The sequence below is a fragment of the Pangasianodon hypophthalmus genome, chromosome 7 (genome assembly GCF_027358585.1).
Source record: "Pangasianodon hypophthalmus isolate fPanHyp1 chromosome 7, fPanHyp1.pri, whole genome shotgun sequence".
Classification (NCBI taxonomy): Eukaryota; Metazoa; Chordata; class Actinopteri; order Siluriformes; family Pangasiidae; genus Pangasianodon; species Pangasianodon hypophthalmus.
In genome coordinates this window covers 21,089,617-21,102,772 of record NC_069716.1, presented here as the reverse complement: position 1 = coordinate 21,102,772, position 13,156 = coordinate 21,089,617, and the positions used below count along the sequence as shown (strand labels likewise).

Below are 13,156 nucleotides of genomic sequence, written 5' to 3'. Positions count from 1 at the left end.
TCCAGTAAGTAACATGCCTACAGTCATGTTTAGGGATGAATAGTACTGAGAAAAACTTACTTTGCAATATTATCGGTTTTCTTTTGCATTAAATATTGTAATATTTGAAAACCAAAGAAGGCATCAAAACTACCCAGTGAAATTGTTCCCAAATAAAGCTGTCACTCTAGTTAGTTAGAAATGATGTGTGGTGTGTGTAGATGGGAATTAAGGTGTTATTTTCTTTGTGTTTTGTACTAATGCCCACTGCAATGCCAATGTGAGAAATCAAAGTCTTTCATAAGGTGGAAAGTTCTAGATGTTCTAGTGTTATTTTTTGTGATGTTGGGAACCAATGTCCTATATTTAATTGCTAAACATAAATATGTAGAAACTCTCAGACCCTCATCACATGATGTATAAAATTAATTAAGTATGTGGCCTAAAAGTGATAAATAACTTAATAATCACAGAAATAATTACTTCTGTAAATGTAGAAGGTTGGTAGTGGGAAATGAGCATATCATTCATTGTGGCAACAGCAAATAATGGCTCAAAAATCATGAACTGAAAGGTTCCTTAAGGAATGAAAATTTAGGTTTTTAGGAAATATTTCAAAAATATTTTAGGAACCAAGAAAAGTTCTTTTGTGGTATTGCTCTAATGAACCTTTTCTGGTATCTTTCTTTTTAAGAATGTAATAAATTTGTGACAAGCACTTATTTATCTGTAATTGCTTTCTAATTAGGTTAATGCTGGTTTGTGGACACACTTTTTGTGGACTTGTGGACTACTTGTAGATTAGGAGCTCCTAGTCTCACCAATAACAAAGCTGATGTCGCTTGTTCTTCCCTCATAGGTTTTACAAACGCTATATGTTCCCAACCATCTCTTTGAGTCTAAGTAATGTAGTGAATAAAACACTAAACAAGCAACTAACAAACTGTAAAAAATTAATGTATACATCATGCAAGAAATGCATGTTAATACCTTTTAACACCACAGTGTAATTCTGCACTCTGAAGACTCACTGAAACAACCAGACAGTATGGTAAATTTCGTTCATTTAAAAAACCAAAACATTGTTTCTTTCTTGGTGTTGTTACTTTCAAAGCACTAATGATGGTACCTAGAATGGAATGGCTGTGTACTCTCTCACCTCTGGTGTGCTGACATAGCTGCTGTTGTCTTACAGGATTACAGGGTGAACATTTTCCTGAGGCAGCAGTGGAATGACCCCCGACTGGCTTACAGTGAATACCCTGATGACTCCCTCGACCTCGACCCCTCCATGTTGGACTCCATTTGGAAGCCAGATTTGTTCTTTGCCAATGAAAAGGGTGCCAATTTCCACGAGGTTACCACTGACAACAAGCTGCTGAGGATCTCTAAAAATGGGAACGTGTTGTATAGCATAAGGTGACAATTATATTATCAACAACTAATTCTTACTGCTGGATCCATTCAGAATTCAGAGAGTTTATGCTTGTCTATTTTGGCTATTTAGGCTGATGAATTACTTATTTTTTGTGTCATATTTTTCATTTGTTACGACAAGGCTCTGACTATAAGATAATATGTCGTTTTAAAACAGAGAATGATTGTTCAAGTACATTTTGAGAGTACTGATGTTTTTTTACACTTCTGTTTTCATAGTAGAGACTTTGAATATAATTACATTTACAATTACAAAGATACATTTATCTGAAGCTACTTGAGGCCCTCTGTTATTTACATTCAACATTAGTGTGTTCTTTTTTCTGATATCACAAGCATTAATTTAAAACACTACTGAGCTCTGTGGTGTCTGCTAACCTCAGTTTGCATTTAGACTTTGCTGTTGTTCATATTTTGGAGGTTCACTGAAAACATTGAAAACATTCTCCGTAGTGATGGAGACTTTGCCTGTACTAGATTTTGAAGTATATATTGTCATTGAATTGGTTCTCACTCTGCTTTTTTTTTTTAAGTGAATTGTTTGCCAGACCATTGGTTGTTTTCTCTCTTAAGCATTCGGTATTCTGTCAGGTGTTTTTTTTTTTTTTTTTTTAAATGTCTGCATTTCTGGGTTTGGGTTGGACTGCCCCATAGTACTGGCTAGGCAGCTACTGCTAACCATTCAGACAATGTCTGAATCTCTTGAAACACATAAGCTATGTGCCCACTGCCTTAGCATTGACCATCTTACGGATGTTGTGTCTGACTCGGCCATCTCCTGGCTGCATGGTAATACACATATGCTTGGCTGGCAGATTTGAATTCTGGCTGAATCTTGCCCAGGATTCTTAGTCTAAACAGCCTGTTGTTTGTAAATGCCCAGGCCCATTACAAATGATAAGTGCTGCAGGAAGAGTTGCTCTCTAGATGATTTGGCAGCAGTCATGGTTCAGCTGAAATCAGTGCCTCTAGAGCTGAGACTCTGAGAATATCTTTGAAGCTTGTAATCTTCAGGATAGCCCTCCATATATTATAAAGCCCTCACCACGTTCAACTTCACTAGTCTTGATGGGCCCTACTCGCTCACTTACTATAAGGCAAACCTCAGAGAGTGGACTGTGTTCTGGGGCAATAGGGACATGAAAATAAGTATAGCACAGGTCCACCAATGTGAGCCAGTCCTAAAGTTGCTCGGCATGAACTACATATGACCACCTTAACATATAAAATGGGACTATGTCTATGCACCAGTTTAACCCTCTCAAATCTTGAATTGGATGAACCTTCTTCTGAACAAGGAACAAGTTAATGTATTAATAGTGCATGCCTCACACTAGAGCTTTATCGGTGTGTCTGTATTTAGCACGAATCTGGATATAGTGTTTCATCTGGTGAGACTACCAGCAATGAAATACAGGCATCAACAACAGACCTGTGGCCCAGCTTGACCTGCTCAGGATCTATTATATTAGCTAGAAGTTGTGGCATGAAGGTCGGCCATGGATGAGCTGTCTGTCCTAATACTTCTCAATAAAGTCCTTACACTGAGGCATAGAGAATTCTGCTGCAACCTGTGTTCAAAAGATCGCATTTGGTGCTGTGGGTTACCTAGTAACATCCAGTCCTACTCAAGCTGCTACTGCTTTGTCGGTGATTGCAGCCGAGACTAAGCCAGACCCTCCGAATTGAATGGTCTCATTTTCTCAATCAGTGATTTCAGCTGAGCCACGTCTCCCACCAAATCATGAATTCACCTGCCAAATGTGGAAAACTAGCCAATTGTTTGAGCTGCAGGGCTTGAGTCAGATTGGATTTTGAATCAGGGTTTAAATCTGCTGTCCGACCATGATGTTGTAAGTCGGCATTGTCATTGCAGCACAGTCAGTGCAGGGGATGTCCGAGTCAGACACTGCATGCTTTAAATGGTCAGTGAGCACATAGCTGGTGCTTGTTATTGAATTACAAAGGATTCAGACAGCAGCTGCATGAGTCTTGCAGTGTGGTGCTTTAGGCTAACCACTCAGTGTATAGTGGAAAAAAAATTCAACCCAAAATGAACAGAATAAGGGGTCTGTTGTTTGAAGGGAAAACCAACTCAAGCCCTAAAGTTGTGTATTAGCAAATAACCAGGTAACTTAACAGAATTAGCAATGAACAGCACATGGTAAGGTAAGGGAAAACTGTTTGCCAGCAACAGTTGCAAAAGTGCAAGTTGTAGCAAACAGCATGCTGAGTGATAGCTAATAAACTAGCAAGGCTGATGAGGGAAATCCAACTCAAAGCTAATGGACGCCATGGTGTTCCGTGCTATGAAAAAAGGGCACTACTAATGTAAAAATACACTCAATGAGGCAGAAGAGATGAGATGAGAAGAGGCTATCCCCAGCTTCTGAGGACAGGAAACCTGTAGCGCCAACTGTAATCACAAGCTGCCAAGCGGATCGTTCCATATGGTGTACATGTGGACTGAAGAAAAGGGAAGGATGGCTTTATGAGAGCCCTATTTATTGCAAATACTGCTTTATACATCACTGAATAAGGGTGGCTTAGCTTGTCTCATGAAACTCACTAGTGAAGAAAAATCAGAACAAATGGCAAATTAATGGCAAATACTATTATTAAAAAGTGCCATTAAAATATGTACTAATAGCATATTTTAGAGCAAAACCAAAACTGTAATAAGTTTAATAACAGGTTTTCATTTTTTCAGTTTAGTCTGAAGTAAGTGTGGAACTAGTACATGAACAGTACTGTATTTAAAGTACTCTAGTATATTGTGAGATATGTACTTTAATGCAGTCCCATGTATGGAAGGTTTGTAGTTCAGAGTGTGGAATGTAAGCCTGGACCCTATGAATTTAAGGGGTTAAAGTATGCTTTGAGGGCAGGAAGGTAATGTGTAGGATCTTGAATTGCATCATCTCTTAACTTGACACCATCAAATGAACACTTCAAATCAGACTGCTTTCGGCTATGAACACCCTCTAAATTGCATCAGGGCTGGTGCACACTTCGATTGCACGCTGGAAAATAGCTGTTATTCTGTGGTAGTGATGCTGTCACAGACCCTGAGAGAGTAGAAAATGTGTGAAGTTCACTGAAGTTAATTTCTAGAGTAAATTAGGTTCAGGAAAAATAACTTCAGCTGCATGTATAGAAATGACTGCCGAACACTTTAGAGTCCTTTGGATTTTACTGGTTATATGTAATGCATTTGTTTGTTAGTTCTGGCCTCTAAAAGTAGCAGATAAGAGAGAGAATGGCTGAAATTGCATTTAGAATGTAATGTTTGCTTGCAATGCCTGATCTGATTGTTAACAGGATAACGCTGGTTCTGGCCTGTCCCATGGACCTGAAGAATTTCCCGATGGACGTGCAGACTTGTATAATGCAGCTGGAGAGCTGTAAGTATGCCCTGCTCATCACGATGTTGGGGAAGATTTATTCACTGGCTCAGAGATGGATGTTTTGCTGGCTCGTAGAAAGAAATGAGGAGCACAGTAATTTACGTGCACCTTAAAGTCAAGTGTGTGGAGAGATGCTGCAAGCTCAGGTTATTGCCTGCTCCTTCTTTCACTCTTATTTTAGTCATTGTCCTTAGGGATGCAGCAGATTCAAGGGGTCTGGTGCTTAGCAAAACTAGGTGGTGCCACAGATTGAAGTATTATAGGTTATGCAATATTTCTTGTCTCTTTATCATCTCTTTATGAGATTATTTCACACAAGAGTTAATTCAGTACTTGTTTACCCCTCTCTCTTTCAGTTGGCTACACTATGAATGATCTGATATTTGAATGGGATGAAAAAGGTGCTGTGCAGGTGGCTGATGGACTGACGTTACCCCAGTTTATCCTGAAGGAGGAGAAAGATTTACGCTACTGCACCAAACACTACAACACAGGTTAGCACCCTCCCCACACTTGCTGAGGCTGAAAAATATTGTGCACGTGAAGCTCCTTTGCTATTTCTGGAGTGCCAAACCAGCAAAGACATATATGTGTATATGTAGACCCACAGTGTTTTGCAGTGACCATCTCAATCTCTAGATTTGAGATTTACCTTGGAATATAAAAGACCTTAAAATGTTATGCATGGAGGAGTGGACCAAGAGTTATCATAAAATAATAATTGTAAGGGTGTTGAGGTATTTGAAAAATAAAACTATACAAGGTCCCTCTACTGATCTCAAAATATGATGTGGTTCAAGTATTATTCTTTTTATACATTAATTTTTCAGGGTACAAAAAAAAAAATTGTGGGATACTATACACAAACACATGCAGAGACATTATGATTCCTTTTTTTTTTTTTTTTTAACAAGCAGTGCTGAAAACAGATAATAGTCTCTGGCAGCAGAAGAAGCGTCACAGCCATGCTATGATTCTCCTTCATGGTCTTTCAGTTGGGTTAAAAACCATCTGTCTGGTCATTCTTGCCAGTCAGGATTTGTTACCTTCAAGATAAAGTGGGAATTAGAGCTGAAGGCCAATCTACTTGGGATCTAATATAAAACAGAGCAAAACAGAAGGGACACAGGGTGTATGTCTCCATCAGGAATGCTACTTTAAGAGTGTAGAATTTGTGCTAAAATGAAGGTCAGCGGAGTGATTTGATCAGTGTCCTGTCTTGTGAAATTGGTAGTTACACATATATATAGCTGGTCTATAAAAAATATTCACTTTGTTTTTGTGTACGTTACCACAATTGTGACATTATGTTGTCACATACTGTATATAGAAGGTTTAAATATCTATAGTTTAACAATGAAACATCAAATTTGGGACATTTTTCATTCCCTAAATAAAATGGCCTAGTTTACCTCTGGTTGGGAGATAGAACTACGAGTCAGAAATGAGTGTCATCTGCCTGCTTGTCTGTGAAGAGTAAGCCTGATCAGAGTAAGATCTCTCCCTCTGGTTCTCTTTCTATGTCTCTCCTTCTGTTTCTCTCTCTCTCTGTCTTTTGCTGACTTGCTCCTTGTATGTGGTTGAGGAGCAGATTGCTGCAATATGCTGTCTCTGTGTCCCCTTTTCACCTCTCCATTTTAGCTTGGTGGCGAAACACCAGTGCATACCCTGAGGCTGCCTCCCTCCTATCTACACCTTCACCTCCCATCTTCACCCCTCACCTCTCTTCTCATATCTCACCAATGTTAATGTACCCTTCAAGGGCAAACATTCTCCCTAGCTGGCCCTGAATTTTCATCATTCCAGCTGTATCGCTGGTTCCTGATTCTCCATTAACTACTAATATTAATGTCTTCATTCTGATTTATTAGCTGCAGTCTTGTTTGATTTGCTGAGCACAGACTTTGTCTCTGGCATCTGTATAGTTTGTCTTCCTTCTGTCCTGTCTTCATTGGGTCTCTGTGACTAAGACAGGTTTTAGATATAATTTTCATCATTGTGCTGGCACAATGTAGTGCCAAAATGAATTTAAATTAATCAGGATGTATCAATCTGAGTATTGAGTACTGAGTATTGACACTGGACCGATATTGGCCTAAAATGCTGAACTGGTATTGGATTGGATTTGATATATTTCCCTACCCAATCCACTACTCTATTGTTTTAATACATGCCATGAAAGTGGCACGATGAAGACTGAATAACAGCCATTTTTGTTTTAATTTGGAAAACGAATGAGACACAAAATGTTTCCACATGGCAGTTGTGCTACCTCAACCTTAGGCATTCCAAGCATTTCTGTACTATAAAGGCGTGGAATTGCCTTGGTGGAGAAACATATTCTCAGTGGGAACGAATACTGTGTGTCAAATTATTCGCAAATTACTTTAAACCCTGGCATTTCCACTGTGCTGAAATGTAGCATACCTTCAGCTAAGAAGTATTTTATGGAGTCAGTTAATATTTTCCATCTCGTGCTGCCAGTATCGTATGTGGTGCATCTGTAACTTCCTCAGAAACAGTAATTTGACACGTCTCTCTGCTTGTTGAGGCTGCTGGTTGTTTCTGGGAGAAGGTATACGGGCAAAGATGTTTTGGGTGATTATGTTTTAAGTGGTGTCTCAGCTTCAATGTGTTCCCATATTTCGCTGTCACCTTTTTTTAAAAAACACAGTGGAAGCACAGCAGAACTTCTGTATGCTATTTCTGCTTGACACACATCGCCCCTACTCTGCATACACATACTCTATAGGCATATGGAACAGGTGCATTTATAGTACTTATACTTCATGATTTAGCTACAAGGAATGTTTTATGAATAATAAGTCAAATGGTATGTGAGGAGAGCATAACCCTGCTACATTGTAGCTATCAGTTGTGTAAAATAAAGGAATAAATCAGCTTTTTCTACCTGCTTAAAAGGTTAATAAATCTCATTCAGTTTAATCATCATGAATCCAACTTGCCACAAAAACACAGTAGTTACAAGGATCTGTACACACTAGGCACACACAGATTGTGAATGTGATATAAATATTCTCATATCAACTGTATGCAGAATATACTCCAATTTTTAACATTTTGGAATTCTCTTTTTTGTAGATAAATTGTGAAACAGAAATAGAAATAAAGAAACTAGTATTTTTCATTTATTTTCCCTATTTTCCCTATTCACTCTGTGTAAGGGAAAGAAAAAATGATATAATTAATAAAAGTTTTAAGAAGTAGAATTGGGTACGGATTTGTAGAATTGGTAGAATTAGGCTGAATTATATTGCCTTATAAGATTTAGATCATATATTATTTGATTAATCTTCATTCATGTTCAAAAACGGTGCATCGAGTTTACATTCAATATGAGTGAAGCTTAATTCATTCACACATATTAAGATTTTCTGCCATGTAGGAGTGAAATTGTGTCTCAGTAATGATAACCGTATTTGTCTGGTGCATGTTTCAGGGAAGTTCACGTGCATCGAGGCCCGGTTCCATCTGGAGAGGCAGATGGGCTACTACCTGATTCAGATGTACATCCCCAGTCTGCTAATTGTCATCCTGTCCTGGGTGTCCTTTTGGATCAACATGGATGCTGCTCCTGCTCGTGTGGGCCTGGGCATCACCACGGTGCTCACCATGACAACGCAGAGCTCAGGCTCCAGAGCTTCTCTGCCAAAGGTCAGTCAAGACAAACTCCATTAGAACTCCTCTGCACTGACCTCTCATTTCTCTTGTCTCTGTCTCTCTCTTTCTCTCTCTATCTATCTCATGTACAGAATATGTATAAAGTTCAATAAAGACAGCATTCATGAGCACTTCCTGTAGTGTTAAAACAGTAGCAGTTCAGACCACTTGCTGAGTTTTTGATAAGACTGCTTAGACTGATTAGATATTGACTTGGACTGCATAAAGGAGTAAGGCAAGGCGACTCGACTTACAAAGAAGGTTTGCCAGTTATTCTAGAGACTTTACCGCTTTTCATGATAAAGACTTACTAATTGGCCCTTTATTGATTTACTAATAGACACAAATTGACCTGGAAGATTGAACTTTTAATTTTCTTTGTTTTATGAACGCAGAATAACAGTTAGAATACAAAAACCAGAATGAACTAACTGATGATTCTGAACAGTATATCTATCAAATTGTGAGCCTCCCTTTGACAGTATGTAAAATCATACATAACTATTTATGTATCGTTGACTTTTTCAGCTACTGAACATAATAAGTATAAACTGTGTATGGTACGACTTAGCTGTAGTGAAGCCTATGTTGTACAATGATTCGGTCTACAATAAAGCCCATTTGTATACTGTCTATTTTTAAGGAATTTAGCCCTCTCTTTCTTTCTCTCTCACTCTTTGTCTCGTTCACACGATTTGGAGATTAAACTGTGAATTTAAATGGTCTCCTCAACCAGTATACAGAGCTTTTCAAAGTGTCTCTCCCATATAATTCTGATGTCATGCTAATCATTGTGACAGCAGAGCCACATCTGCATGCACACACTGAACACACGGCACAGTGGTGCATGGAATTGTTCCCTTGGTGATGGTCATGGATAGAAATGCGATCATTCGGCCCGGTTCCTGCCAAATCTATCACACGCTCTCTCAGTTCATCAGGATTCTGCTCTCTCTTTCTGTCTTCTTTGACAATCTTGACCCAAGCAGTGATGCACATTAATAATTAAATTTTAGTATAATTAAAGTCATACAGACTGATATTTTAATGCCATATAGATGAAGGAGAAATGACGAGAAATGCTGGCCCTCTTGATTCAGGGATATGATCATGACTAAATTATTAATTTAATTAATAATATAATTAATGATATGGCAGTCTGATATACATATAATGTATAACATAAATATACCTATGCTTTTTTTTTTTTTTTGCAATGAACTCACTTGAATATGATACAAGATTTAAAACACTACTTTATTTAGAGATTAAAATCATAGAAAATCGTATTTTTATATTTATTTAAAAAATAATAATAATACTGGGGCCCAACTAGGCTTAAAACTAGGCTTTTTCCTAATTGTAAGAGCTCATTTGTGACTTTGTGGTTGTAAATTTAAATCTTCAAATTTCACTAACACAGTGTAAAACCTACACCTAGCTAGCATCCCAATTATGAGTTTTTTGTTTTTGAGAGGGATATTTAGAATTAAAATGTCTCCTCCAAACTTATAAATTATGATATTTCTATGTTTTCCTTACTTTAGGCTATATTGTCTGTCCAAACCTGTGTTTATTTACAGAATCCATTATTATTTTCCATGTATGCTGTTTTCCATGTGTACCTAGCTGGCACCACTATTATGCAGTGTAGCTTATTTGACAGGAGAGGGTTATTATAGAACAAAGCAGTCCTGCTAAGACTGTTACATTATGATATTTCTGTAAATAAATACGTTAAGAAAGGTATCCCTGCCGGTTTGATGCATTAGTTGGTTTTTCCATTTTCCAAACTTGTTGTTTATTTCCAGAATCTGTCATTGTTGTCCATGTGAATGGTTTTTTAATACCTTATAATTATGCTAACTGCGAATTGCATTAAGTCAGGTTTGAAAAATTGCAACACATTACATGATGCTTTCTGGCTCTTTTCTTCTCTTGTGTTTTGCACCATCACGATGCTTAACCATGTGACCTTAACCTGTTCACTTTTCCCAACACATGGAAAATATCTAGATGTTTGAATTTCAGACTAAATTACCCTGGCCAAGAAATAGGTTGAAGGGCAGATGTGTCTTTTTTTTCAGCTTTCCTATTATTATTTTTAGACAATGACAGAAAGTAGGGAAGAATAAAGAGAACAAATGACCTCATACTTTCTTCATCTTTGAATCAAGGCATATTTTAATTGTGGACCCCAGTAGTCCCTAGGCTTAGTCATTGTCTGATGATAAATCATGCTCTAAAAGGCAGACTTGTGAAGAATTAGGAGCAATAATACCTTAAAATTTAACCATGCTGTGTTTTATTCAGTGACACGTCATTTTGGGGGGAAATATAGAAAACTGCTTTTATCTCCTTCCCGCTCTACGGCCTTAGAGGAATTGTTGAATAAAATTGTAATATTTTATGAAATATGGCACTATTTTAAAAGAGAAATTGCCTCAGTTGTGAATTGTGTCTAAAGATATGACTTAAGATGATTCTACACTGACATGCTGACTGTACTGTGTCTCATTGCTAACATAGTCTACATCTACATGACTTTGCTACAGGTCTCCTATGTGAAGGCCATTGACATCTGGATGGCTGTGTGCCTGCTGTTTGTCTTCTCGGCTCTGCTGGAATATGCTGCTGTCAACTTCATCGCTCGCCAGCACAAAGAGCTGCTGCGCTTCCAGAGGAGGAGACGACACCTAAAGGTGACCGAACACACGCGCGCACACACGCGCACACACACGCGTACACACACACACACACACACACACACACACACACACACCCACACACACACTGAAGTGGATGGGATCTTACAGTGAACTTGACACACACAGAGAGCTCACAAATTGATAAAAATGGTAGAGCAAGGTGAACTTCTCTCTTTGAGACACTCACACGCGCATACACATGCATGCACACGCAGGCAACACACAGACACTGGACAAAATAGAATGTTAAGGTGAACAAAACCTACATGCACTGAAGGAGATTACAAAATGACCCCAACACACACACACACACACACACACACACCATTGGCTTGTAGGTTACTGTAGCTACATAATGCTGTTGCTATGGACACATCTTAACTTCTTTTTTTCTTTTTCAGTTGTTTTGTTTAAAACAGTTAAGTGTCTCTACAATATCAAAATTGCCATGTATTCTCATCATTATGGAGAAATTAGGTACCCACAAGTAGCTACATACTTGTCCAGTAGACATTTTTAAATAGAGGTAGCACAGGTGTCAAGTGTACTGTACACCAATCAGCCATAACATTAAAACCACCTGCCTAATATTGTGTAGGTCCCTCTGGTACCACCAAATGTGTCTATTGTAAAGGCAAGCGCAAACAAACATACGCCAACTACTGGCCTGGCATACGTAATACAGCGTTTTTGGCCGTTATCGAGGATATGTGTAAACGTGAATCATTTTGAAAACATTGTCGTGTATACGTGAAACTTTTTGAAAACGCAAGAGAAAAACTTTTCCGTTTTTGACTACATCGTTGTCGTGTAAACGTAGCCTAAGTTGTGAGGTGGGGCTTCCATGGATTGGACTTGTTTGTCCAGCACGTCCCACAGATGCTCTATCGAACTGAGATCTGGGGAATTTGGAGGCCAGGTCAACACCTTGAACTGTTGGTCATATTCCTCAAACCATTCCTGAACAATTTTCCAGTGTGGCAGGGCGCATTATCCCCTGCCACACCAGATAGGCTAGGCTTCGCTCCGCACGCACATCAGTGAGACTTGGGCACCCATGGCCCTGTCGCTGGTTCACTGGTTGTCCTTCCTTGGACCACTTTTGGTAGGTACTAACCACTGCATACCGGGAACACCCAACAAGACCTGCCGTTTTGGAGATGCTCTGACCCAGTCGTCTAGCCATCAAAATTTGGCCTTTGTCAAAGTCCCTCAGATCCTTACGCTTGCCCATTTTTCCTGCTTCCAACACATCAACTTTGAGAACTGCCATTATAACAAGATAATCAATGTTATTCACTTCAACTGCCGGTGGTTTTAATGTTATGGCTGATCGGCGTATATGCGTGTACATTCTGTTTGATATGTTTCATCTGTTGGTCTGCCCTCCTGTTTAATTCTCAGGCTCTCCTCATAAGTAAAAGCATCAAAAGACCTTTCCAAAATCAGGTTGACAAAATTAGTAGTGTCTGCCTGCTAAGCTGCTAATTAACTAGCTCAATTTCACTGAAAAATGCAGACACTACTAATTTTGTCAGCCTGATTTTGGAAAGGTCAGATAATCAAACGCAACTTTATACAGTTTATTTACAATATTTACCAATTACAAGGATAAAATAACAATAGAGGTTACTATTAACTATAGGTTACTATTAACTATTAACTACTATTAACTACTAGGTTACTATTAACCTAATAACAAATAGGTTACTGACCACTACAGCACTCTGTGAGTCTGACTGGCGCTGAAACGTTTAGTTTGAGATGTCAGTCATGTTCATTGCTGTTTCAGTGATTGGTAGTTGGTTGCGAGGTTCCACCTCTTTGAGAGCTCTCACCAGTCATCATATGGAGAAGCTGTGCATCCAGGCAGGATAAGAGAAAAGCATACTGTCCAATAAAGGTTGAGATTTTATTTTATTTTATTTATTTTTTTTGCAAAAA

At 38.6% G+C, this 13,156-nt stretch overlaps 1 protein-coding gene across 2 annotated transcripts in view; it reads left to right on the top strand.

Moving 5' to 3' along the window:
- Positions 1-13,156, top strand: part of glra1 (glycine receptor, alpha 1) — a 49,618-nt gene that overhangs the window by 24,367 nt on the left and 12,095 nt on the right. For both annotated transcript variants that reach the window (XM_026918470.3, XM_026918471.3), the window contains 5 exons: positions 1,175-1,398; positions 4,738-4,820; positions 5,180-5,317; positions 8,284-8,498; positions 11,060-11,206. In XM_026918470.3, coding sequence (XP_026774271.1) covers positions 1,175-1,398; positions 4,738-4,820; positions 5,180-5,317; positions 8,284-8,498; positions 11,060-11,206 — 807 coding nt within the window. The remainder of the gene's footprint in view (positions 1-1,174; positions 1,399-4,737; positions 4,821-5,179; positions 5,318-8,283; positions 8,499-11,059; positions 11,207-13,156) is intronic.